This window comes from Carex rostrata, chromosome 12, assembly GCF_964058835.1.
Source record: "Carex rostrata chromosome 12, lpCarRost1.2, whole genome shotgun sequence".
Taxonomy (NCBI): domain Eukaryota; kingdom Viridiplantae; phylum Streptophyta; class Magnoliopsida; order Poales; family Cyperaceae; genus Carex; species Carex rostrata.
This window is the reverse complement of record NC_135929.1, coordinates 6,892,032-6,917,476: the sequence shown is the minus strand read 5'-3', so window position 1 is coordinate 6,917,476 and position 25,445 is coordinate 6,892,032. Positions and strand designations below refer to the sequence as shown.

General features: G+C 34.2%; 1 protein-coding gene across 5 annotated transcripts; it reads left to right on the top strand.

Moving 5' to 3' along the window:
• Positions 1-1,230: 1,230 nt before the first annotated feature.
• Positions 1,231-24,980, top strand: LOC144562785 (ABC transporter G family member 36-like). Of its 5 annotated transcripts, none has more exons than XM_078312072.1 (26): positions 1,231-1,811; positions 1,933-2,078; positions 4,304-4,402; positions 13,039-13,159; positions 13,274-13,362; positions 13,583-13,667; positions 13,761-13,920; positions 14,690-14,766; positions 14,894-14,947; positions 15,055-15,145; positions 15,228-15,529; positions 15,685-15,966; positions 16,195-16,508; positions 17,493-17,653; positions 17,749-17,852; positions 18,077-18,227; positions 18,560-18,828; positions 18,983-19,315; positions 19,565-19,855; positions 20,289-20,372; positions 20,468-20,601; positions 20,792-21,019; positions 21,892-22,063; positions 22,250-22,504; positions 23,068-23,909; positions 24,797-24,980. In XM_078312072.1, the coding sequence occupies exons 4-25, from the start codon at positions 13,145-13,147 to the stop codon at positions 23,323-23,325; spliced, it is 3,909 nt and encodes a 1,302-aa protein (XP_078168198.1). In that variant the 5' UTR covers positions 1,231-1,811; positions 1,933-2,078; positions 4,304-4,402; positions 13,039-13,144; the 3' UTR covers positions 23,326-23,909; positions 24,797-24,980. The 5 variants fall into 5 exon arrangements, with proteins under 5 accessions (XP_078168198.1, XP_078168199.1, XP_078168197.1 ...); XM_078312073.1 differs by having other exon boundaries at positions 1,232-1,807; positions 13,309-13,362; XM_078312071.1 differs by having other exon boundaries at positions 1,233-1,807.
• The last annotated feature ends 465 nt before the right edge of the window (positions 24,981-25,445 follow it).

Below are 25,445 nucleotides of genomic sequence, written 5' to 3'. Positions count from 1 at the left end.
CCTCCATGACTCGATATACCCCTTAAGAACTTCTAAATCAGATTTAACTCAATCTATTTAAAATAAACTGAAATTAATGGATTTATTCTTGATCTTATATAAACTTGCTAAATTAATTGATTCAATATTATTCAGATCCCTTTCATGTCCTAAAGCTTCATTAATTAAACACTAATTGACTAGAGGACTCCCCGTATGATTCTTGATCATAGTGGTATAGCTATGAGACAAGTTTGGCTCTTTTATAGGGATCTGTGATGAGTTAACAATTCTACTAAAAGTCTAATTGAAACATAATTCACTTGTTATAAATTGATTTGTTACTAGTTGTTTGGAATTACTCGCCATCTCGATATTCTTACATCTTGGTTTTAGAGACTTAGTAACTCATTTGCATCAAATTAAAATCGACTCCCCCGATGGTTATATGCCTCAATTTGACTTGGGCACTCGAAAATGAAGCTTATGAAGCGCTCGACTACGAATTATAGACTGCGTCAAAAGTATACCCAATGAACGAAACCAAGTCAGGGTGAAACATGCTATGCCACAAACCTTAGCAATTACATGCGAGAGATAATTGACAGACACGTAAAGAGGCCGAACTACGGTGACTATTATTGGACGTAACTCATGCAATGAGTGAACAACTACGTATTTCATCATAATACTCGAACTTTCATCTTCTTCGAGTGGCCTTTTCGTTTCGGGACGAAACTTTTTATTTGGGGGGGAGAATGTTATATTCCGAAATTTTAAAACATAATTAAATTGTTAAATTGATCATTTCGCTTAAATAAAATTTTAATTAAATTAACGATGGTTCATATTTTATCTGATTGATTAAAACGAAACTAAAAATTTCGAAATATAAATTTGAGTTATGAAATTATGTATATTAAAATTTAGAGATTTAAAAATAAAATAAAATGTAGCACTATGAATAAAATTATAACTATTCGGTAAATTAGTAACTTAGAAAATCCGTTACAAATTCCTTTGAATTTTTAGAAAAGAAGAAATTGATTTAATTAGATTCATTTGAATAAATAAATAAATAATTGAATTTTAAATAAGAGTATAATTATACAAAATTTCTTTTTCGTACGAATAAATTATATAATTTATAAAACTCGTTAATTCATGAATTTTAAAGATTTAATCGAATATATATATAATTATATAATTGAGAACGAATTATTTGAATCCTAAATTGAAATATAAACGTTCGAAATGTTAGTACAAAATTTTACAAAACTTCGACTCGAATTTATAAAAGAAACGGACCATAGATCAATTAATTGAGACTATATTTGAGTTTCAGAAATTGCTGAACCCTTGGATATAATCCAGCGCGGATCTCAAAGCAGCCCTTTAATAAAACCCCTCCCCCCCCTCCTCTCCTATCCCCCCCGCTCCCTTCCTTTCTTCTACGCCAAAACCAGCACCCCCCCTCCTCCTCCCTTCTGCCGCTGCAGCGGCCGGCCCACCGATCGCCGCCCCACCCTCTCCTCTCTCTTTGGCCGTGATACCCCACCAGCGTCACCCCGCCCTCTCTGCCCCTCTTCCTGTTTCCCCCTTCCCTTCCGTTCCAAAACCTTAACCCTCATCTCTCTTGCTCACTGACCCGTGGCCCCCACCGAAATACCCCTCCCTCTCGTCCCTTCTTGGAGAAGGAAGAAAGGCACTCGAGTTCACTCTCCCTCGTACGTTTGGGTGACTTTTGCCGCCGCCTTTTTGTGTCGAACGGCCGTCCGAACTGACCCGTCTCTGTTGCATGGGGGTTTTCCTTGACTGCCTCTTGGAAGTAAGTACGTCCTTCTCCTCTAATTTTTGGTTAATTCGGTTATTTGCTTTCACGTGTCAAAGATTTTCGATTTTCCCCTCTTTTCGGTTTTCCTCTAATTAAACTGTTAATCACCCGAATTGTAGAGAGTTTGTTGTGATTTTTAAGAAATCTGGTGCATTATTGTCTCGTGGTGGTGATTCGGTGATTTTGAGAAGATCGCAAGGCGAGACGACGAACTTTGGAACCGGCCGTCTTTCCGTGTCTCTGACGGATATTCAAACTCTCTCGGGTAAGTATAAAACAACCATTTTTCTGAATCTCGAGGCTTGATTGTGCCTTGTTGATTTTAATTGGTGCCGTAGCATAATCGTAGGAAGTGATTTATTAATTATCGAGTACGGGTTGTTGATTTTCCCGACTCGATTGAATTCTTGAATTGTGTAGAATTAATTAAATGTAGGGGGTCTCTATGCAAATCTGAAAAATTCGAGTAAGAACTCGACCTTAGGAAATGAATTGTGAATTTAGCCATTAATATGCAAATTGTCGGAAATTTTCTTAAGTTGTAAAATTGTTGACGAGTAAGTTGTTGCAACTCATTTACTTGTGAATTTTATAAATCAAGAGACTTGTATGTTAAATTCTTATGAATTTTATAAATCAAGAGACTTGTATGTTAAATTATTATGATTACACACTAACCTCTTTTAGAGGGGCCTGAATGAATAAAATGGCATTTTAATAAATAGGGTTCGGCTGTTAAACCAAAATCGAATTGAGCATATTTCTTCTTTAATATGGCTTGGCCTTTAATGGTGTGATATGTTAGGCTTGACTATAAATATGCTCAAAATTAAACTGGATTATCTTATATGATAAATATATGTTAAGTCATCACATAAATAATATGAACATAATATGTAACCTAAGAGTATGCATAAATAATTTCTCATTTAATGAAACAAAGAATTGCGTCATAAACCATGACTAAACATTCCTTTTAAATGTAGATGTAAATAAAGGAACTCTTCTCTCTCCCCCTCGCTCTCTATATATATACGTATATGTGTATATATATATATATATATATATATATATATCATATTCTCTTCACATAAGTGTGGAATTACTAAAATACGTATAGTGAGTATATCTAGGTTACTATAGTTATATTTTAATTTGTCTACTTATAAAGGATACGTAAATTTTTCACATGAGAGTATGCTATTATGTTAACATATGATTTAATGACACCAGTACCAATATAAAATGTAATCTAACATATGTATATAATATAGTTCTTCACTAAATTAAATAATTTTGAAGGTAAAATTATTATGATTATGAATATCTAATATAGTTGAGCATCGTAATCTAGAATGATAAGTTGGCATATAATTTTATGACGTGAAATAAAGTTAATTAATTAGAATGATTAACTAACGAACGTATTTCTATCTATTACATATTAAAAATAGATTAAATTATTATAGTTAGAGTAATTAATTAAGTAACGTACTCTTATTGTAGAATTATTATAATAGCCTTAATTGTTATAATAAATAATTATAAATCCCAATCGAAATAGTCAGATTTTATTTGGACTTATTTTATTTAAGGAAACAAACCAAATTAAAACACCCAACACATTAAACTAAAATGAAAGTTTTATAAAAAGGTTTTTAAAGTTAAAATAATTCTTTTAAACATTTTTTTCGAAGTTGTACAAAAAAATTCGTTGTTAATTATTAAAGGACCAATTTATTTAGCAACGGAAAGTATTTATTGGACATAGGTTCGAAACGACTAATTAAACGTAGAAATTAATTTAGTTATAAAAATAACGAATTTCGCGACTTAGGAATAAATTAATTAGAAAACGCGTACAATAATTAAAGGTTCTGTTTTTAAAATTTTATAAAAGAATTATACATCTAGAATATAAAATAACTAAACTATATTAAAACGGATTATAAAAATTGCAAGGACCATACAATCAATATATTTTTATTAAAATATTCGCATTAGAGATTTTTGATTATAAATTTACTTTCGAAACCGAATTTTGATCAATTAAAATTAATTGTAGTCCGTTTAAAATAAATCAAAGTAGATAGGCAATTAGAATATATTAGTTAAGTAAAACCTGCTAATTTACCGTAGCTCTCGAACAATTATTTTTATTTACGAATAATTCGACATTTGAATTTCTACAAGCAATATATCTTCAAATTAAATTATTAAATATAAAAATTAATTTAGGATTAAATTAGATTAAATTAGATCAAAGTGAATGATTAATATCTGACGAACTTATAAAGAAATTAAGATTAACGCTAAACTCGATGACATGAAATTAAATAATTAATATATGCCTAACCGGATCGGTCAGACTGACTGAATCGGTAATTTTATAAAATCGAACTAATCGAGAAATTGAATTGCACATTAACTGGGACGAGGGTTATAATAAATTAGCATAGGTTTTAATTAGTTTAAATTACGTGATCACAGATCAGTCGACTCCGTACGAGTCCGACCCGTGGGCCGATCCGACTGACCCGCAGATCGGAGCACGTTGATTTTTAGCGACAGAGACTCCAGCCCCCTCAGGTGTGGGATATCTGAATTATTCTTTTCGTGGGCGTACTCTTACCAGTCGATCCATCTGACCTGACATCTGCACTTTATTTTTAAGTAGTTGCCTTAAAACTTTAGATCATGTTTATCATTTCTGCACTGTAGGTAGAATTGCATAAACCCTGAAAAACTCGAATTTACTGTATTTTAAGAGTAGAGTAATTAAATAATATTATATATATATATCTTATTAGAATATTAGGTTATTAGCTGTCTTCTTCTCGTAGAAAACTATATTATTATTTTACGTGCATACGCATGCATTGGTGAGAGCTGAGCAGAGCCGAGTGACTTCGTTCCGTCTTGGTGTCACTTGGCATGGGACGGCCCGACAGCCACTGAGCTGAGGGTCACTTGATCCTTGGATGGCTTTAGGATTTATATTATATGTATAAACCTTGATTATATCATTTTTCGATCATTTTTGCTATTTGACGTGAGCAGTTCCGATCTCGAGTTCTGTGGCACGGACGATTCGGGATGTTTCCCACGCCTACATTAGGAGCTACATGCCTAGAACGGGTTACCCCACCATGGTTCCGATCTCGAGTTCCGTGGTGGCATTTTTATTACTTGAGACTGCACAGTTCCGATCTCGAGTTCTGTGTAGGTCTGTTTTACGCTACCGCATGGTTCCGATCTCGAGTTCCATGGCGGATTTGGTGATTTGGTGTGGCGGGTGTTGGTGTGGCGGGTGAGGGCACAGTTCCGATCTCGAGTTCTGTGGCCCTGGTGATGATATTTTTACGACTTGCATTGTATGATTTCTCCTATTGGATATGTTTGGCTTATGAATCGTCTAGGTGAGATGACACACCGAATTTTGATATAACCATCGGCTAGTGTGCTACTATCTTGTGGAGCAATGCTCGATGTCACTAGGCAACGTGTATCATTGCACTCTGATCACAGTCCTTGGATTATATTGTTGGATCTTGTGATCCTATTGGCACAGCACGGGGTGATTTACTTTATCCATATTATTGTTATTATTATTATTGTATTTGGGCACACAGTGCAAGGAGTACTGGATTCCGACTTGATTTATATCCGATATTTCACCTTGATTTTATTTTGGGTTATTCCGCATGTTGGCATAATAGAATAATCGCATCATAGCATCATTCAAAGGTATTATAAATTCTATTAGATATTAATATAGGTTCACACATGTGCATATTTTTAAATTGTATTCATATTATAAATAAAAGTGCTTTGACCATAGAGGATCCCTGAGGGGATAATTCTGGGTCACATACTGGGCGATTCGTCGCTCACCCACAAGTTGTTTCGTGGGTTTTAGGTACAGCATCTGGCGATCCGCAGCAGGAGTTGTCAGGAGTTGTCCCCGATGGCCACACCGTTTGATTAGCTAGAGTTAGACTTTTGATTAGGTTTACGAGTCTCGTATTTCCTGTGTTATATATACGAGCTCGATAGATCATGTATCCCCTTCTATAGATGGTGTTATTTGGATTCCGAGATGGATCGAATTATATGTTATGTATGTGTATGTTTATTTATTTGCTATGTGACTGATGCTTGATATTTATATTATTTTTGCTTCCGCTGCTGTTTGATTTATTATTTATGGTTAGCCTTGCGTGCTTATTGATTAATTAAGCACGAGGCGAGGTTGATCACATCTTAATTCAGAATTCCTGGTTTGGGGTGTGACAATACCAAAATGAATTTGAGAAATACATTTTTACAAAAAAACACTAGAGAAAGATGTATATATAAATTTACTCTTGGCATAAATCCATTTATAATCAAAAACAATTTCCTCGGCATGGCATGCTTAAACTTTGTCATGCACTTTTAGGATTTTTTATTTATTATTTTTTAGTATCTTTTTATTTATTATTTTATTTATTTTTTAATTAATTAATTTTTATTTTTTTATTTATTTTATAGAAAAAGTTCAGCTGATTTTTTTTTTTATGTTTGTCAATATACCTAAAAATTCAATTACTATTAGTATATGTTGATAATTTAATTATCTCCGAAATAATGAATATGAAATTAAACTACTTAAACATCTCTTAAAAAAATGGACATAAGAATTTAGACAATGTTATATATTTCACGTGAATTGAATTAGCTTACACAACCCAAAGCTTATTTTTTTTCACAAAGAAAGTACACATTAATTGGATTTATTAAAACAAACATTAAAAAATATACAAAATCAATCTAAAGTCTTGTGGAATTAACAAAAAAAAAAAACTCCAAGATGGAGAACCTTTATATAATATAGGGCAATTCTAAAGATTGCTGGTAAGTTAATTTATCTAACAATCACTAAATCTCATATTGCATTTGTAATTAGTACAGTAAGTTGATTTATGCATGTTTTATGTAAAAGTCATATTAATATGCCGTTGTTTAAGTTCTTAGATATCTTAAGATTTCACGCGGTCGAGGTATGCGATTTAAGAAAAATAGTGATTTCTCGATAAAATATTAACTATATATTGGTTATTGCACATTTGTTGGAGGAAATTTTAAAACGTGGAAAAATAAAAAACAAGATGTTGTGGTATATATAGTACCGAAACAGAGTACTGAACAATAGCATCAAACGCAAGCAAATTGATATATATATGACTCAAACAACTATTAAACATGAGAATCGAAGTTAGTCAAACCATGCATAAAAAATATATTGTGATAATAACTCGACTCAACATATCACATTTAATCTAGTGTTTCATAAAGAAGAACCATATCTAGTTCGATTATCACTTTGCTAAGAGAAAAAGTGCAATAACAAATAAAATTAAAAACACCATATGCCTGTAGCAAGAATCAACTAGATATATTTACGAAGGTCTGGGATACAAAATTTTTTGCAGAAATTTTACGCAAGTTGAGCTTATTTGATCTAATATAAGGCCTTGGATACATATTTGCGTATTATACTTCTCTTTTTGTTCTTATCGTTTTTCTTCACTTTTTGCTGGAATGTCAATGACACCTTTTTAAAGTTTTATCTATTTATCCGATCTGTAATATTGTATTTATTAAGACATATATGGTAAGGTTTTTTTTTTTCTGTTAATTTATGGGTTATGAATATGAATAAAGATTATTTTCATTAGATAAACCGGTAAGTGTTTGGGCAAAAACTATTTCATACCATTTATTTTATAGGGTTTTTATATAAAAAAATTATTTAATTACGGATAATATAAAACATTGAACGTGCAATGAACATATATAGCATAATAAATGTTCGATTGGTCCAGGCGTAATTTTACTTCTTTGTAATTACACATTTCCAGTTTTTTCATTAAAAATAAGCTATATATGGTGATGAAAATCAATTTTCATTGATGCCATCTGATACATGCAGAGACCTGAACCAACCCCCATTTTGCTCTTTAGCTCTGACAAAACAAAATAAATATTTGTGTCACATTCATAATAGTTGATCTTATTTTCTGATATAGACATGCAAATTGATATGCGTAGCATTTTTTATGTAACTTAACTATATCATGAACATTTGTATCTTCTATTGAAGTTGATGGATCACTCTCATATCATAATATATTCTTCTTGATAGTGATTGATTTGTGTGGCATTTATATGATAATATTTGAGTAATAATTAGTGATTTACTTATTAAAATAATATAATAAGAAAGTGTATGTCTTTTGTTATAAACATAATTCTAAACATGTTATTTTTATTTACATGTTTTGTTTTTTAGTTAAACTGAAAAAGAGATATTCGTGTTTTGAATTTTCTTGTTATAATAATATACAATTTAGTTATAAGAATTGATTTCATATTTGTATTTTAACTTTTATATTAGTAATGTGATTGCATATGTGTGAAATTAATGAAAGAGTTTTGATAATCTATTTGTGAAAAAATAATAAAACTAACTATTATATTAATATTATTCTTTATTCGTTCGTTACTGTTTTGTTATTCGATAATTTTATGTATAAGAGTAGAGTACGATAAAACCAATTCTTAATAGATAAAAATAAAATATGAGCAATAAAAATATTTTCATCCAAAGTATTCCCTGAACACCATTACTGTTTGCTCCTTCCGGTAGTTACCAGAAAGGGGTTACATAATTAACGGTACTGTAGTGTACCAACCCTCTTTTCACATGTACCTAACTCCAACGGCTGTATTGCCTTTGTAATATAAATAGAGTGCATTTGTACACGGTAAGATATGACAAATTAATCAACAAAGATAATTAATTAATTCAATTAAACCACTGTTTATAATAAAACTCAACCTGTGTCCATCTGCTTTAATTTCCCCAAGGAGCTGTCTCTCTATATTAATATCACTAATTTATCCATTCTTTGAGAATTGAGAGAGAGAGAGAGAGGGAGAGAGAGAAGAGATGGATGCATCAAGGGAGGGCCCACTGAGGATAGCCAGCTTGAGTAGTCGAGACAGGTTCATATGGCAGCAAGGCGGGGACGTGTTTTCACGATCATCGCGGGAGGCAGAGGATGACGAGGAGGCTCTGCGTTGGGCAGCACTGGAGAAGCTGCCAACATACAACCGAGTGAGGCGGGGGATACTGGCGTCACCATCGGGGGTCCTGAAGGAGGTCAACGTGGAGAACTTGAACATGCACGAGAAGAAGGCACTGCTGGAGCGCCTTGTGAGGGTAGCTGAGGAGGACAACGAGCGCTTCCTGCTCAAGCTCAAGGACCGCATTGATAGGTATGTGTAGTTAGATTAAGATAAGCTCATCATAAAGGGCTGTAAATGAGCTGAATTTGAGCGAGCTACTTCTAACTCGTGCTCATCAGCTCATTAAGTTAATGAGTGAGTTAACTCGAGTTAGGATAATAATAATTAATGAGTTGTAAACGTAACTCGAGTTCATCTCATTACCTACTCGAGTGGGCTTGCAACTCATTTATAACTCGTTTATAAATGACATGGTTTGGGTCCGGATTTGGGTGACTAGAGTCAGGTTTGGATCCATGCATGAGTCTGAGTAGTCATTCAGAGTAGAGGGCCTATGATCTATTATGACAAATTTTTGTGTAACTCGAGTTGTTAATGAGCAAGCTAGTTGGAGTATGCTCAAACTCAACTCATTAATTAAACGAGTCAGTCAACTTTAGTTGGAACTGACTCAAAAATTTATAAATAAACGAGTTAAAACGAACAATTAGTGAGCAAGTTATGAGCTAATTACGAGTTCATAATTTTTTTTTGTCCTAAGTTATGGCTTGGCTAGGGTTATCACTCCTAACCTTTTGAATATTTTCCAAAATATAATTTTGTAAATATAAACGGTGAATCAAATTTAATACAATTAAAAAAATTTGTTCATTGAATAAAATATTGATATAAATACATCATTATTTCATTGATTAAATTTTCAAACAACTCAATGAATGAAAAATATAATTTTCAAGTTATATATATATATATATTTTTATAAAAGGGGGATAAATTCCCACCGTTTTCATTCGTGAAATCAGATATAAGGCACTGGTACAGTCCTACTGTTTTTTACAAGCCCTGCCACATACTATCACTTCTTACCTACCTTGACTAATTACTTCTAAAATATCACAAAATAACAACTGACTTGCAACTAAACAAGCACACCTGCTAATACAATTTTTCAACCAAAGCAAACAGCTACCAAACATAAGAACAAATCACAACTAATTGGAAATCTTAAGTAGCAGCCAACATACTACTACATCTTCAAACCATTGTACCAGCATCACCCTATAAGTCTTCACTGTGTTCTGTACCAGACAGGGTGCCATCCTTCGCTGCCAAAATCACGGATGGCAAAGGAGGGGTACATCAATGCTATCGGTTGTTTCAACGCCTTAAGTCAGTAAAAAGTTCAAAGTAATTACAATGCTGCTTCTGATTACACATACACAATCGGTGCCGAAGGACACCCGATGATAAAGGGACGATAGTAATTGTGTTTTTTGTAGTAGTGTGTGCCTATGTCCATCAGTTCCTTGGCATCACAAGGCAATACAAGTGAAGAGTTTAAAGAATAATTTTTCTGATTCTGACACCAGAAAGATGACTTCCCCAAATTATATACTTATAATTTTTTCAGTTAATAATTGTTTGATTGATTTTTATGCCTTCAAATAAGTTTACTATTAGTATAACCTACCGATAGTTACGGCTCTGTTACAAATGCTAATAATAGCCTAATACCAAGTTGGGTTGTCAATTATATTCTTTTATTTGTTTATCCAACTCACATCATGTTCGATAAAATAAGTATGGATAATGTGCTTTTTCAATAGTTTATTAGATATGGTTATAGGTAAGAAAATTTTGTTGTTAGCTTATCATTTAAGGGGGTATGAATAAGAGATATTTTGTATCGGTTACTCTATAATATTTTTATATCATTTTATTTAATTAATAATTTATATCTTTTAAATAATGAGATGAAAAATTATATTTTTTTTATACATTTTGAGATATTAGATACATAATGTATTTGATAATTACCGTTATTCATTTCGTTATTTATTATCTTAACAAATAATGATAGAATATGAGTAAACTAAAATTTAATGGATAAAGATAAGATATGAATAAGACTAATTTTATATGAATATTCGCATGAAAATACCTCCATCTTAACCGTACAATACCCACTGATACCCCTAACACGAAGTTGTTAGTATTGCTGGTCAGTGATTGATTTGTATTCAAGTATAGCATGATATGATATTGTGAAACCTATTCATTACACAAAAAAATATTTTCGTTATATATATAGCATCTGCCGAATAGGTTCTCTGTATGTAACGAAAATATTGTATATGAACAGAAAATATAGGTCAATTTTCTGCAGGAATTACATACAGCGAATCTCTGCCCAAAAAGTGAGAAGCTAAATAAAACTTAACAAGGTTGGTTTGCCTCTAATTATTAGGTGCCAAATAACACATACGAATTTTGTTTATATATGCTGTCACCATCAGCTATCTTCATTTTTCACTTCCGTGAAAAAAAGGGTTTCATTTTTATTTGATGGTTGGCGGCAAGTTGCCGTCAACAAATTTTAATAATAAAAAAGTTATATTTACATAAAATTTTTGTAAAGTAAGTAGATAAAATATTTACACTACATAAGAATTAAATAATTTGCCTCACTCTAATAAGTTGCTATCCAACTTGTGCTGTTTGCAAAACTAGCATCTGCTTCACTCTTCTATTTCTGGAGAATACTATTCTATTTCTTTCCCTCCATAGTCCTCACACTCTTGCCGCCCAGATGGTCCTCCATCTTATTTTTTGGTTCTTCTGTAGACCCACCTGTCCCTTGATCCAGACATCCCTGAGGTCCCCCCCCCCCCCGAAAGAGATTTCAAAATGTGCCATTAATTAGGTCAAATCAGAACCTGTGATTGCATAGAAGCAGTTCCATAAAATGTGGTCCTTTGTTTCTACCCGTTTGAGCCACATAGCGTGCATCCCTGCTGTACCTGACATCCTCGATAAATAAGAACATCTTGTGTCAAGATTTTCCCTTCCAACATTAGCTAAATAAAAAAGCTTTCTTGTTTTCGCATAAATTTTGAATTTGAACCTTTATCATGTAAGATTGCCATCTCAAAGCTTTGTACTAAGCCTTTTTCCTTGATTTATTTTTGTTGAAAAAATAGAAATTATCTCATGCTTCCCCTGCATATATAAATGGAATTCATCCATGGATACGGGTACGAGTATCGTATCAGATACGATAATTTTAAAAAATATAGGATATGATATGTCTATTATATATATTATTTTTAATTATAATGTTTGAATTAATCATAAACATAACTTAAACTAAATTTGTACAAAAAAAAGAAAAGAACCTAAAGACTTAACCGATGTATATTAAATATAATAATTACTAAGCTATAGCACGAAGGATTGTCAAGTGCAGTGGTTAAGTGTTTTGGCACTCAACTAAGAAGGGTGGATTCACGAGAGTTACCAAAAATATTCAATAGTATCTGGATCAAGCGGAACAAAAATAATTATATATGCTATGGCCCAACGGGCCAATCCAGTAAACTCCAGACTGCACTCTGCAGAGAAAAAATTAACGTATCCGACGTATCGTACAGACAGCCGTATCACATAGTTATAGTTCCGTATCGAAAACCTCGGATATGTATACTCCGACACAGATGCAGATGCGATATCTTATACGAAGTATCCGGCTAAAATAGTCGCTAACCTTCCACCATATTGAATGGGGAGTGCTATTTTATTACAATATTGAGCAGAGAGAAATTTTTATCACCAAATACTTATTTTAACCTTCTTCTCTCTCTTCATTATGTACTTTAATTAATACAAAATTAATACAGGAAAGATTTGTCACACAGCAAAAAAAATATCTGTATTTTTTTTCCCGTCTCCGTATCTCCTTCCCTATCTCTCTTTCTTCTGTACCAATCCCACCATGAATTAAAGTATCTCTCTTTCATCAAGAATATCACTTATTTTTCTTTAACTTTAGAAGCAATTTATTGACAGAGCTAATATTTTATAAATAAAAAAAATAAGGATGACAGAAAATAATGATCTGTTTTTACTGTGCTCTTTTTGTTAATTTTAAACAGAGTAGGAATTAAGCTTCCAACAATAGAAGTGAGATACGAGAACCTGAGCATAGATGCAGAGGCTCATGTGGGAAGTAGAGGGTTGCCAACTGTTATCAATTACACCATGAACATACTTGAGGTATATGCATACTGCAAAGAAATAATATTACCAATTAAAAAATAACATAAGATTGACTTCTGTTTAATTAAAAGGCAATTTTATCTGACTACATTATTGTAAATTTTTTGTTAGTCAATAGCAAATTATCTTCACATTCTACCCAGCAGGAAAACAAAGATGTCAATCTTGCATGGCGTTAGTGGTATCATCAAGCCATGCCGGTAATTGTCCTTGTTTCTGTTGTTGGTAAATAAGAAAAGTTTTGTCCATTTTCTGTTTCTTTTTTATTTATTTACCACCTAAACTTTTTATGCATGGATATATGACAGAAAATATCCAGTTAATCCTTTTCCATTGAGGAACTAATGTATCGAAATTACGAGTTATTAATATAGCTAATTAAACTATTCCAAATTTAATAATTACAAATTTTGTGCATAGGATGACATTGCTCTTGGGCCCTCCAGGATCTGGCAAGACCACTTTACTGGTAGCTTTGGCAGGAAAGCTAGATTCAGATCTCAAGGTTCAGAACCTTAACTATTTATTTTGCAAATTCAAAAACATTTTCATTTTGATGGGGATAATTTGGACCAAAACTAGAATAAAAACAATGCAGGTCTCAGGGAGAGTGACATACAATGGTTATGAAATGAATGAATTCGTACCAGAGAGAACAGCTGCGTACGTTAGCCAATATGATCTTCACATAGGAGAGATGACTGTCAGAGAGACTCTTGCCTTCTCCGCTCGGTGCCAAGGGGTTGGTACTAGATACGGTAGGGTACAATTCTCTTTGTTGTTCTTTTTGTTTTGTTTTGTTTTGTTTTGTTTTTGTTTTTTTGCTGTGATATGTATATAGGAGTACGGCTAACGCGCTTCCTCTAGCATATGGGCCGAAATGCTTCCGGTGGAAATTTGAAATTTCAAAATCCAAAAAGTCGATCTGAACCGTTCATCTTCTTCTCCATATTAATATCTGCTTGGAGACCAAATTTTACATTTTTCTGAAATTTTTTACTATTTATTAAGCCATTTTGAAAATTGCTGATCCAACGGTGGCTTACCAAACAGTAAAAATCAGAAGCTACCGTTGGATCAGCGATTTTCAAAGTGGCTTAATAAATAGTAAAAAATTTCAGAAAAATGTAAAATTTGGTCTCCAAGCAGATATTAATATGGAGAAGAAGATGAACGGTTCAGATCGACTTTTTGGATTTTGAAATTTCAAATTTCCACCGGAAGCATTTCGGCCCATATGCTAGAGGAAGCGCGTTAGCCGTACTCATGTATATAGTATGCATATATGTAGTTTGCAATTTGAGTAAGAACATGTCTTGTACTAAGAGCATACCAACTAGTTATCTCTTAGAGGAAAAATGGCACAGAAAGATCGTATGATATAATAGTTATCGACTAATTTGGTCCTTGTTCAAGGCTCAGATCAAAGAAATTACAGTGAATAACAAAACTAATTAACTGGTAATCTTGAAACTCAAATTGGCTAATTGAGGTTAACATGTATTTTTTATTTTATTTCAACTGCAGATATGCTAACTGAGTTGGCAAGGAGGGAGAAAGCACTAAATATTAAGCCTGACCCGGACCTTGATATGTACATGAAGGTTGAATTTGGATTTAGAAACATAACAATACACTGTCTTATATCATATCTTATAAACAATACTAATTGGATAATTAGAGAAGGTAATTGCATTGTCACTTATCTGTTTTCTGTACATCATCTTTCAGGCATCTTCAATTGAAGGCCAAGAAACCAATGTAGTAACAGACTACATAATCAAGGTACTCTTTATTTAAAAAAAGGTTGTCTTTCAAAGATCCACAAGAAATAGAGGACTTGTTATTCTCCTCTTTAATTTGATTTATAATTTTTTCTGTGCAAATTGTAGATTTTAGGATTGGAGATATGTGCAGATACAATGGTAGGTAATGACATGATTCGAGGTATCTCTGGCGGCCAAAGGAAGCGTGTTACCACAGGTATCGATGTAGCACCACAACAATGCACATCTTATGTATCAATGTAGTACCGGCCATACACTAAATTTTTCTTTTTCTACAGGTGAAATGCTAGTTGGTCCCGCAAAAGCTCTATTCATGGACGAGATATCGACTGGTCTCGACAGCTCGACCACATTCCAGATAGTGAATTCCATCAAGCAGTCGATACACATCCTCCAGGGGACTGCTGTTATCTCACTTCTTCAGCCGGCACCAGAGACGTATGACTTATTTGATGACATAATCGTCATCTCTGATGGTCAGATTGTCTACCATGGCCCACGCGACAATGTGCTTGAGTACTTCGAGTCCATGGGGTTCAAATGCCCTGAGAGAAAAGGTGTTGCTGACTTCTTGCAAGAGGTAAAAGATTGATTAAGGATTGCTTAAATCAATTAAAATATTGCATGATTAATTTAAACACACCTCTTGAGTCTTTATAGATATGCTTTCAGTGTTCCTGTAATTAATCAATAGTAGCAGGGGGATACTGATTCTAAATTTCTGATTCAATTAAGGTTACATCACGGAAGGACCAACAACAATATTGGATTAGAATTGATAAGCCTTACCGGTATGTACCTGTGAAGGAGTTTGCAAAAGCATTTAAGTCCTTCCATGTTGGTCAGACCATGGAAAATGAGCTAGCACTTCCGTTTGACAAACGCGATAGCCACCCAGCAGCTCTGACAACCTCAAAATATGGCGCTAACAATATGAAGCTATTGAAGGCCCTGATTGATAGGGAAATTCTGATAATGAAAAGGAACTCCTTCGTCTACATCTTCCAGGCCGTGACAGTACATAATTTATAAATTCCAAAACAATTATAATTTAAGGTGAAAATCTAACATGTAAATCATACATAACTTGTTGCCAACTCCCATGAACATAAACCGACAAGTAACCAAATACTGAATCAAATTCAATAAAAAAATAATTGACAAAATGGATGAAGGCCCTTATTTATATAAATTCATATATACCAATTGTAACCTATGGGCATCTATGCTTTCGTGTCTTTTCAGATAACATTTCTAGCATTCATCACGATGACGTTGTTCATACGCACAAGGATGCTACAAAACGAGGCCGACGGAAACAAGTTCCTGGGTGCATTCTTCGTCTCGATAATAATGATCATGTTTAATGGTTATGCTGAGCTGGCCATGACAATTGCTAAGCTGCCCGTTTTCTTCAAGCAACATGATCTCCTCTTCTTCCCTGCATGGACTTACACCTTGCCAGGGTGGATCCTCAAGATTCCCATCACATGTATTGAGGTGGCACTTTGGGTTTTCACCACATACTACGTTATCGGGTTTGATCCAAATGCCGGAAGGTAATGTAACATCTTTCACCAATTGCCAATTCACAATTGTTACTTTCACTTGTACCCTCAGTCACTTGGGCATAACTTTTGGGAAATAAATCTGCTGCAATTCCAAATCTAACCATTTATTTTTTGGAATACACGAATCTCAAAAACAATTGGTTTTATGCATTAATCTCAAAACAAATGGACAGTTAGATTTGAAAAGGCAGGAACTTGCGATTCCAAAGAATCGCAGCAGATTCTCTTCCTAACTTTTGGGGGTTTTCCCAACCAGAAGCTGGGGCGGTCCAATGGGCATTAGACCAAACTCAGTCCAACGCCTATCATAGCCTTCTGATCCTGTGCGAACAACTTTAAGTTCCATCTAATCAAGTTTGTACGAATATTGATACAGATCGGATGACTATGACCAGGCATTGAATTGAATTTGGTTTGATGCTCATCAGACTGCCCCCTTACTCCTTTCCCAACCTTGGTGACTCGGTCCCTACCAAGACACAGGAAAAAAAACAAATCAGACTTTCGAACTATGGGAATCATATAGAATTTTCTAGCTTAGGATGGGGATCAATTTTAAAGTATCATGACATTTTACTCATAGTAGGAAATATCGGCCGATACCGATCCGTATCGGTACCGGCCGACCCCGATCCGATCCTGAGCCGATCCTCACATAGCAAATCATAAAGAAAAAAAAAAACCCCGATCCTGAGCCGATACCCCGATCCCGTATCGGTATCGGCCGGGACCGATCCCGATCCCGAGACCGATAATTCCTACTATGATTTTACTCTAAATTATGTAACAAATCATTCATAAATACAAAAGAAAATTAAAATAATGGAGTTCATATTGACCCCCATTCCTTCTATATAGAAAATCATCATGATATTTTATCTCCTTAATTTTTTTTACTTTTTTGATATTTACTCATTTGTTCTAAGTTCAAGTTTACAGTTACAAAATTCATCTCAAATCCTCATTTTGCAGGTTTTTCAAACAGTATCTTCTTCTTATCATGACCAGCCAAATGGCTGGTGCTCTTTTCCGAATGATTGCTGGGCTAGGAAGGGACAGGGTCATTTCAAACACCTTCGGATCAGCTGCAATATCAGTTTTGTTAGTTTTGAGTGGATTTGTTCTTGCAAGAGGTAAAAAGGCACATGTTTGGGTAATATTCTTTTTTTAATACCAGCAGTATATGTTTAAAAGCAACTTCAATTTCCTTTTCTTTTTTTACTGACAGAAAGGATCCCGAGTTGGTGGATATGGGGCTATTGGATCTCCCCCCTAATGTATGCATACAATGCTTTGTCGGTAAACGAGTTCTTGGGTCACCAGTGGGATGAGGTAAAGACATTACAGTTGTTGCTTTAGTTAAGATGCAGGCCATGAATTTCAATTTAGGCTGGTAATTACCTGTATGGGTCCTTAAGAAATGGTATAGTTATGGCAATATGCCCAAAATCTAAAGGCAAAAGAAAGAATTAAGTTAACTCATATCTTAATTGGATGAACCCCAGTTCAGATTAAAAAAGGAAAATGAGTTACCAAAAACCTGTTTAATTATCCAGGTTGTTGATGGAGAAAGACTTGGAACTAAAATTTTGAACAGCCGTGGAATCTTTGCTGAAGCAAGATGGTACTGGATCGGCTTTGGTGCTTTGTTTGGATTTACCCTTCTGTTCAATTTTCTCTATACTGTTGCTCTCAACTTCCTAAAACGTGCGTATCTTCTAAGAAAGAAGTATTTATTTAATTTTTTGAACGGTATATATATATCCTAGACAAGGCATTCAGAAATTTTGGCTAACAGAACTGCTTCAAACGAGACCATGTGGTATATACAAATGCTCGGCTCCGGCTTCAGAATTTTTTTACCAGAACATAAGTCAGATCTAACAATTCAGTTGTTGGACCTTCATTAACCTCCCTTAATGAAGGAAACTACACACAAAAAATAAAATAAACTATACTATAAGTAAAACAGAGATATAGCAAATAGTATTAAAATCCTTTTGTGTTATAACAACTGTTAATTCTTTAATTTGATTCAGCACTTGGGAAAAATCATCCAATTGTGTCTAAAGAGGCGCTTAGGGAGAAACATGCAAATTTGACTGGAGAAATTATAGAAGAATCTTCAAGAGGAAAGAGATCATTGTCCAAACATAATTCCTGGCTAAACAATTCGACTAAAACCAAAGGAGGTTCATCGAAATCCGATGTCAGGATCATTGGATCAGACAAGAAAGGAATGATTCTTCAATTTATGCCACTCTCCCTTGCTTTTGATGATATCAAATACTCTGTCGACATGCCAAAGGTACATAGCCATTTATTACCTATATTTAACAGATATTTGAATAGTGGATTCTTGTTAGTGTATCCTATTTCCAAAAGTAATCCATTCCCAAGCATTTGCTGTAATCTCCACTTTAGTTCTCTTTGATATTTCAATCTTTGTGTACAAAATTCAGGAGATGAAAGTAGAAGGTATGATTGAAGATAGATTGGTTCTCCTAAAAAGTGTAAGTGGTTACTTCAGGCCAGGAGTCCTGACAGCACTGATGGGCGTCAGTGGAGCTGGCAAAACAACACTCATGGATGTGTTGGCTGGGAGGAAGACAGGAGGATACATTGAAGGATCTATCCACATATCAGGATATCCAAAGAAACAGGAAACTTTTGCACGTATTTCGGGATACTGTGAGCAGTTTGATATTCACTCCCCGCAAGTAACTGTTTATGAGTCCCTTGTTTTCTCAGCATGGCTTCGTTTATCTCCAGATGTTGATTCCGAGACAAGAACTGTAAGAAGATTTTTGTACTTATTAATATGGCTTGCTGATTTTGGGTAGTTAAATGCCTCTGTTGTAAATTGTAATCCATGACTAATACAAAAAAAAAAAAAAAAATCATCCGAAGTGGTGATCCTTGTGATCTGGATTTAGAAAGGAATATATGAATAATGCATAGTTCCACTGAGGATATGTCATTGGAACGGAATATTTAGAATTATGATTTACTCCCATTTTACAATTTTGAGTCTTCGTGTGTAGATGTTTGTTGAAGAAGTGATGGAGCTTGTGGAGCTCAATTCATTAAGAGATGGAATTGTGGGGCTTCCTGGTGTGAATGGTTTGTCAACTGAGCAAAGGAAGAGGTTAACTATTGCCGTCGAGCTTGTTGCGAATCCTTCTATAATTTTCATGGATGAACCGACTTCTGGTCTCGATGCTCGAGCTGCAGCTATTGTTATGAGAACAGTTAGGAATATTGTCAACACAGGCAGGACTGTTGTTTGCACTATTCACCAGCCAAGCATTGACATCTTTGAAGCCTTTGATGAGGTGTGACATTATTTCTTTCCTTGCAACTATTTAGGCTCTTGATCTTTGATTAATCGTGTACATCCAATTTGATCTACATTCAATTTTGTAACTTCGAAAGTATTGTCCAAAAAAATTAACACTGTTGATGAATTCTCAATCAGATATCTGGACATGTATCAATTTGGCCCAGTTATGAGTTCTTTTGGTCTTCTATCATACAACTTGAAGGATTTAACTATTTAATTTTATGGATGGCCAAACAAATTCTAACATGGACCAAATTTGATATATACCCACCGTGATGCATCTCTAATACTGATATTTTGATGTGGATATATTAAAAAATGGGTATAAACTTATCAATTAAATGAACCGCACAAAAATGGATGTATGGTAATACCGTCAATTATTATTTTTTAAAAAATACTAATTTATTTATGATGAGACACAGCTTTTTCTACTGAAAAGAGGAGGAGAAGAGATTTATGCAGGTCCACTGGGGCGCCATTCTTCAGAATTGATAAAGTACTTTGAGGTAGTATCTGATTAAATGCAATTTGGAAACGCCTTTCGAACTCTGTTTTATACAAAATTCCAACACTCACCTTTCTTTGCTTTCAACGTGTTAAGGCGGTTCCAGGTGTACCAAAGATCAAAGATGGCTACAATCCGGCAACATGGATGTTGGAGGTGACTACACTGGCACAAGAAGAGGCTCTTGCAGTTGACTTCAGTCAATTGTACAAGAAATCAGAATTATACAAGTACTGTTCTCTCAAAACATAATTATTAGATATTATCTCCTTTTATTCTCCTTTTTCCCACTTAGTTATACTTAATGGGGCTCTAAGCTCAAAATGAACATACTTAATATATATGATCTTATTTTCATCCAATTGTAATATATACAAGAGTGTCGTATTTCTGAAATAAGCATTTTATTGGTTATTTCAGGAGGAACAAGGCTATGATTAAGGATCTAAGCATCCCGGCACCTGGATCAAGCAACCTATCCTTTCGGACTCAGTATTCAAAATCGTTCTTCATGCAGTGCATGGCTTGTTTGTGGAAGCAGAACTTGTCTTACTGGAGAAACCCATCATACACTGCTGTCCGTTTCTTCTTCACTCTCATGGTGGCTGTTTTGCTGGGTTCAATCTTCTGGCAGCTTGGCTCCAAAATGTAACCGAACTATTATCATTTCATAAATTACATGCTCATTAGTAAAAAGAAAGAATAACTTAAAAAAATATTTCAGCATTGTCAATATCCATTCTTCAGGATTTTCAGCCCATAGGCTTGATTATGGATTGATTTGGACAAATAAATCTGCTGTTATTCTCAGGAAATAACAGAAACCTGTTATTCCAATCACAACCGTTGATATTTAAAAGATTCGTGTTTGAAAAAATTGTTTCGTTGGGATTCGCGCATGGAAAAATGTGAATGGTTGGGATCGGAATAACAGGTTCTTGTTATTCTCTGACAATAACAGCAGATTTATTTCACGCAGACCAATTAAGATTGTAGTTTCGGTCAATAAGCCAAATTTACCACAGTAATATTTGAAATAATATGGGCGATCTTCTTAATTGATTTATTATCTACCAGTTATAGTTGCTGACCAGAACTCGCTATTATGGGCACCTACGATTTATTGCATACCATTATCTATCTATAGTCTATACTAGTACTTAAAATAGTTGTACATCCAATATTTATGGTACATTTAACTCTTATAGCCTATATATATTTCAAAAATATTACTCAAACAAAAACATTTAAATTGTAGATGCGTTCTAAACTATTTAGAGAGAATGTGTATCACATTTGGGTCGATATTAAGCCTTCCATTAAACAATTTAAATTTTTAATTGTGAAGATTTAATGGATGATGGATGACCAAACAAATTTCGAACTTACTCATATTTGATACAATTTTAATTTTTTAATTTTAATAATATTTTTTACCATAAGTGTTGGATGTACCATAGAAGTTTAATATATGCTAGAATTACCCATAAACTTATTGTAGTTTTATAATTTTTTAACAGAAAAAAACAACAAGATCTACTTAATTTCATGGGATCCATGTTTGTTGCAATTTTGTCACTTGGGGTGCAAAATTCGTCAACAATCATGCCGGTAGTGTCAATCGAGCGAACTGTCTTTTACAGAGAAAGAGCTGCTGGGATGTACTCTGCTTTACCATATGCATTTGGGCAGGTACATTGTTTATTTACTTACCATCACATAAACAAACCCATTATATCATGTATGTTGTCCATGTTGTCTACAATTTAAATTTGAACTTGATAACAACTATTTGTTACTTGTTTAGTTTTGATTCATCATCATATCCTGGTTGTTTTAAGAGGAATCAACTATATATTAAGCTCATTTTTCTGGTAGGTTGTCATTGAATTACCTTACGTCCTTGCTCAAGCTGTTATATACTGTGTGATTGTCTATGCCATGATTGGCTTCCAGTGGACAGCAACCAAATTCTTATGGTATCTATTCTTCAGCTACTTCACATTGCTTTACTTCACCTTTTATGGCATGATGTCAGTTGGTTTGACCCCAAACTATAATGTGGCCTCCATCGTTGCCTCATTCTTCTATGGCATATGGAATCTCTTCTCCGGATTTGTTATCACCAAAGCAGTACGTACACTCTAAATTTACTCTTGACTTGTTTAATTAGTAATTGCTGCATCAGTTTTTATTTATTTATAAGTTTTATGGTCATCATCATCATCATCTTGTCATCACTGTAACTTTTGGTATGATACATTAACATTGTTAAAATTATTCGGCAGTCGTTGCTTGTGAATAACAAGTTTTTCAATCCAAATTGTGATTCTCTTTTTCAAGTATCTGATCTTTGCAAAAAGTTTGAGATATGTCACATATTAAGAACACCGCAATTCTTTTTACCATATAGAGTAGGAAGACGAGAGCAAAACTTACAAAAGAAATAAACTGTTCTTCTGATTAAATAGAGAAGGCTCATGAGTACCATACATATTCATGATGTATGCTGATGGCTGCGTGTCTCCATGATTTATTGTAGAAAGGTTTGATTTTCAAAATTGTAGAAGTAGAGAGATCGATTTGCACAAACTGACAAAGATTATTATTTTTTTTTACTTGCGATGTTCATTCCAATATTGTTATAGTGGTTATTGTTTTGCCAATGAGATAACAATATGCTGGTATGTTTTCAGCAAATACCGGGGTGGTGGCTATGGTACTACTGGCTATCTCCATTTGCTTGGACTTTGTATGGATTGCTCGTGTCACAGTACGGAGACATTGATGATCAGCTGGAAGACGGTCTGACTGTAAAGAAATTCATAGAGGAATACTTTGGATTCAAACATGACTTCCTCCCGGTGGTTGCGGTTGTGGTACTGGCATTTCCCGTGCTTTTTGCCTTTTGCTTTGGTTTCTCGATCCAGAGATTGAACTTCCAAAAAAGATGAATTGTAGTTGATGGTCGACAGTGTGCAACAGTCATAGTGGAAAAAATAAGAAAGAGTGTTGTTTTCTTTTGGATGGATAAATATGTAATCGCAACATAACATTTGTAATAAAGTGTCTAAACTTCATGGCAACTATGATTATTACATGAAGAGAATATCCAAGGCGAGCTGCTAAATGGACATGACAGTCCGTGGACAAACGGGCCGAACAATTGATTTATTAATGTTGGGCGAGCTGTAATCCGAACAGTGCTCAAAGTTTGGTTCATGTTCAAATTATTTTTTCATCCGAACCGGATTTGGACGATTACTGAATGGCCCATTGATCAGCTCATTCTTGTGCATTGAGTTGTCCATGAACAAGCCCATTTGAGCAGCTCTGGTCTAGTTAAGATCGATCTCATATTCTCATTCTCACCCTGCCTCTCTCTTAATCGATCTTTCCCCTCTATTCGCCACACACTCTCTTGCTCGCTCGCTCGCGCCGGCGCCGCCTCTCCTCTGTCGCACCGCCACACCTCCGTCCTGCCGCCTCTTCACCTTGGGGTCTCAGTTGCGCTGCCTATTTGCCTCTTCGCCTCAAGGTACAAACTTTTTCGGACATAGTAGACTGGTAGGGATAATTTTGGTTTGTCGATGAAATCCTTGTTGGGTATTTGAATTTCTAGTGTTTCTTATTTTAATTGGGGTTCTCCATCAATGGAGAAGTCTATATTGTCAGAGAGGATGTGACCTTGCCGATAATTTCACTTGTCAGAGATTGAATCAAAGTTTAACTGGTAAGAAACTATTGTTTCTCCACAACATCCTGTACATGGTTGATAGCAACTAGTGCTTCATAACTTATTTATTTTTAGTTAACATGCTTATTATCTTTTGTTTTATTGAGGATTGGTTAGTTAATTAAACTGTCAGAGGGCTGACATGCTCCTCTTTTACAAATTCATGGTGTCCCAATTCAATTGAGCTCATAGACAATATAGGTACACACTCTATAGGCGATGTTTGAACATCTAATTTCATCTCTGTAGCACCATCAAAATCAAATCCAATGCATAGCACATGTGCATTTTCAATACCAGTACATGATGCCTTCTGTTTTGCTTGTGTTCAACACTAGTATAGTTGAATTTGAGGAGAGATTGTGGCTTAAAAATGAATAAGAGGAAACATATATAGTTGAATTTAGAAACAAGTTTCATAATTTTCCGAATCTTCTACAATTCTGGTATAATGCCACTGGTACCCTAACTGAGTTGTACAAATGCCTCTGGTACAGTATATAAATCTTGATGTTTAGATAATTTAGAAACAAAAATCACTCAAAAAGGAGTTGTGGATTAACCAGGACAAAGAATAAACATACATACTCAGAAATTTCCTAAATTGCCCTTGTCACATGATAAACCAATAAAATAAATTAGAATTCTGAGATGAATTGCCTAACAGATGTCATATATTTTATTTTCAGCATTCCAGCATCAAGTAAAGGCAATCAAAATAAGATGGAGTATCGTTTGTTACTGTTAGCATTTCTTGTCTCATATACTCAGAAGATTGGTTCAATTTCTCTTTTGTTGAGACTATATTTTTTGATTGATTGCTACTTTATTATAGTATGCACTGGAAAATGATTTTTGTATTGCTAAGTTTACTGATGAAAAGATTAAATTTGGTGCTAACTTGTCTGTTTTTAGATGAAATTGCTTAACATTTAACATTATGAATGCTCTTTTCTTAATACTATGAAGCAAAACAAAAGTTGCATTTAATTTTTTAAAATAGATTTGGTTCCAGGTTGCATACGTAGATTTTTGTATATATTTGAGCCTCAAATTTTGCATATAAACGAAGTTATATTTTTGTATTTTGCACCTTTTTTTACTAGGTATCGTTTTGTACAAAACTTGTAATATTGTTGATAAGTTGACTTGGTTGTTGTCCATATGTTGTCCATATTTCGGCCCTGTTGGCTGAAATGAACGTTTTCTGAACTGAACAAGTAATGATCATGGACAATTTCTGAATAAAATTGGACGAACTGATCATGGACAAAAAGCTCCTCCCATTCGGGCTGATCATGGACTGGATACTTCATATTTAAATTTTGAACAGGGCCG

Excerpts from the sequence above, each read along its gene's own strand:
- LOC144562785 (XM_078312069.1), top strand. The coding sequence starts at position 8,808 with ATGGATGCATCAAGGGAGGGCCCACTGAGGATAGCCAGCTTGAGTAGT. Across the intron at positions 14,767-14,893 it reads ACCTTGATATGTACATGAAG|GCATCTTCAATTGAAGGCCA; the intron begins GTTGAATTTGGA and ends ATCATCTTTCAG. Across the intron at positions 15,967-16,194 it reads ACATCTTCCAGGCCGTGACA|ATAACATTTCTAGCATTCAT; the intron begins GTACATAATTTA and ends GTGTCTTTTCAG.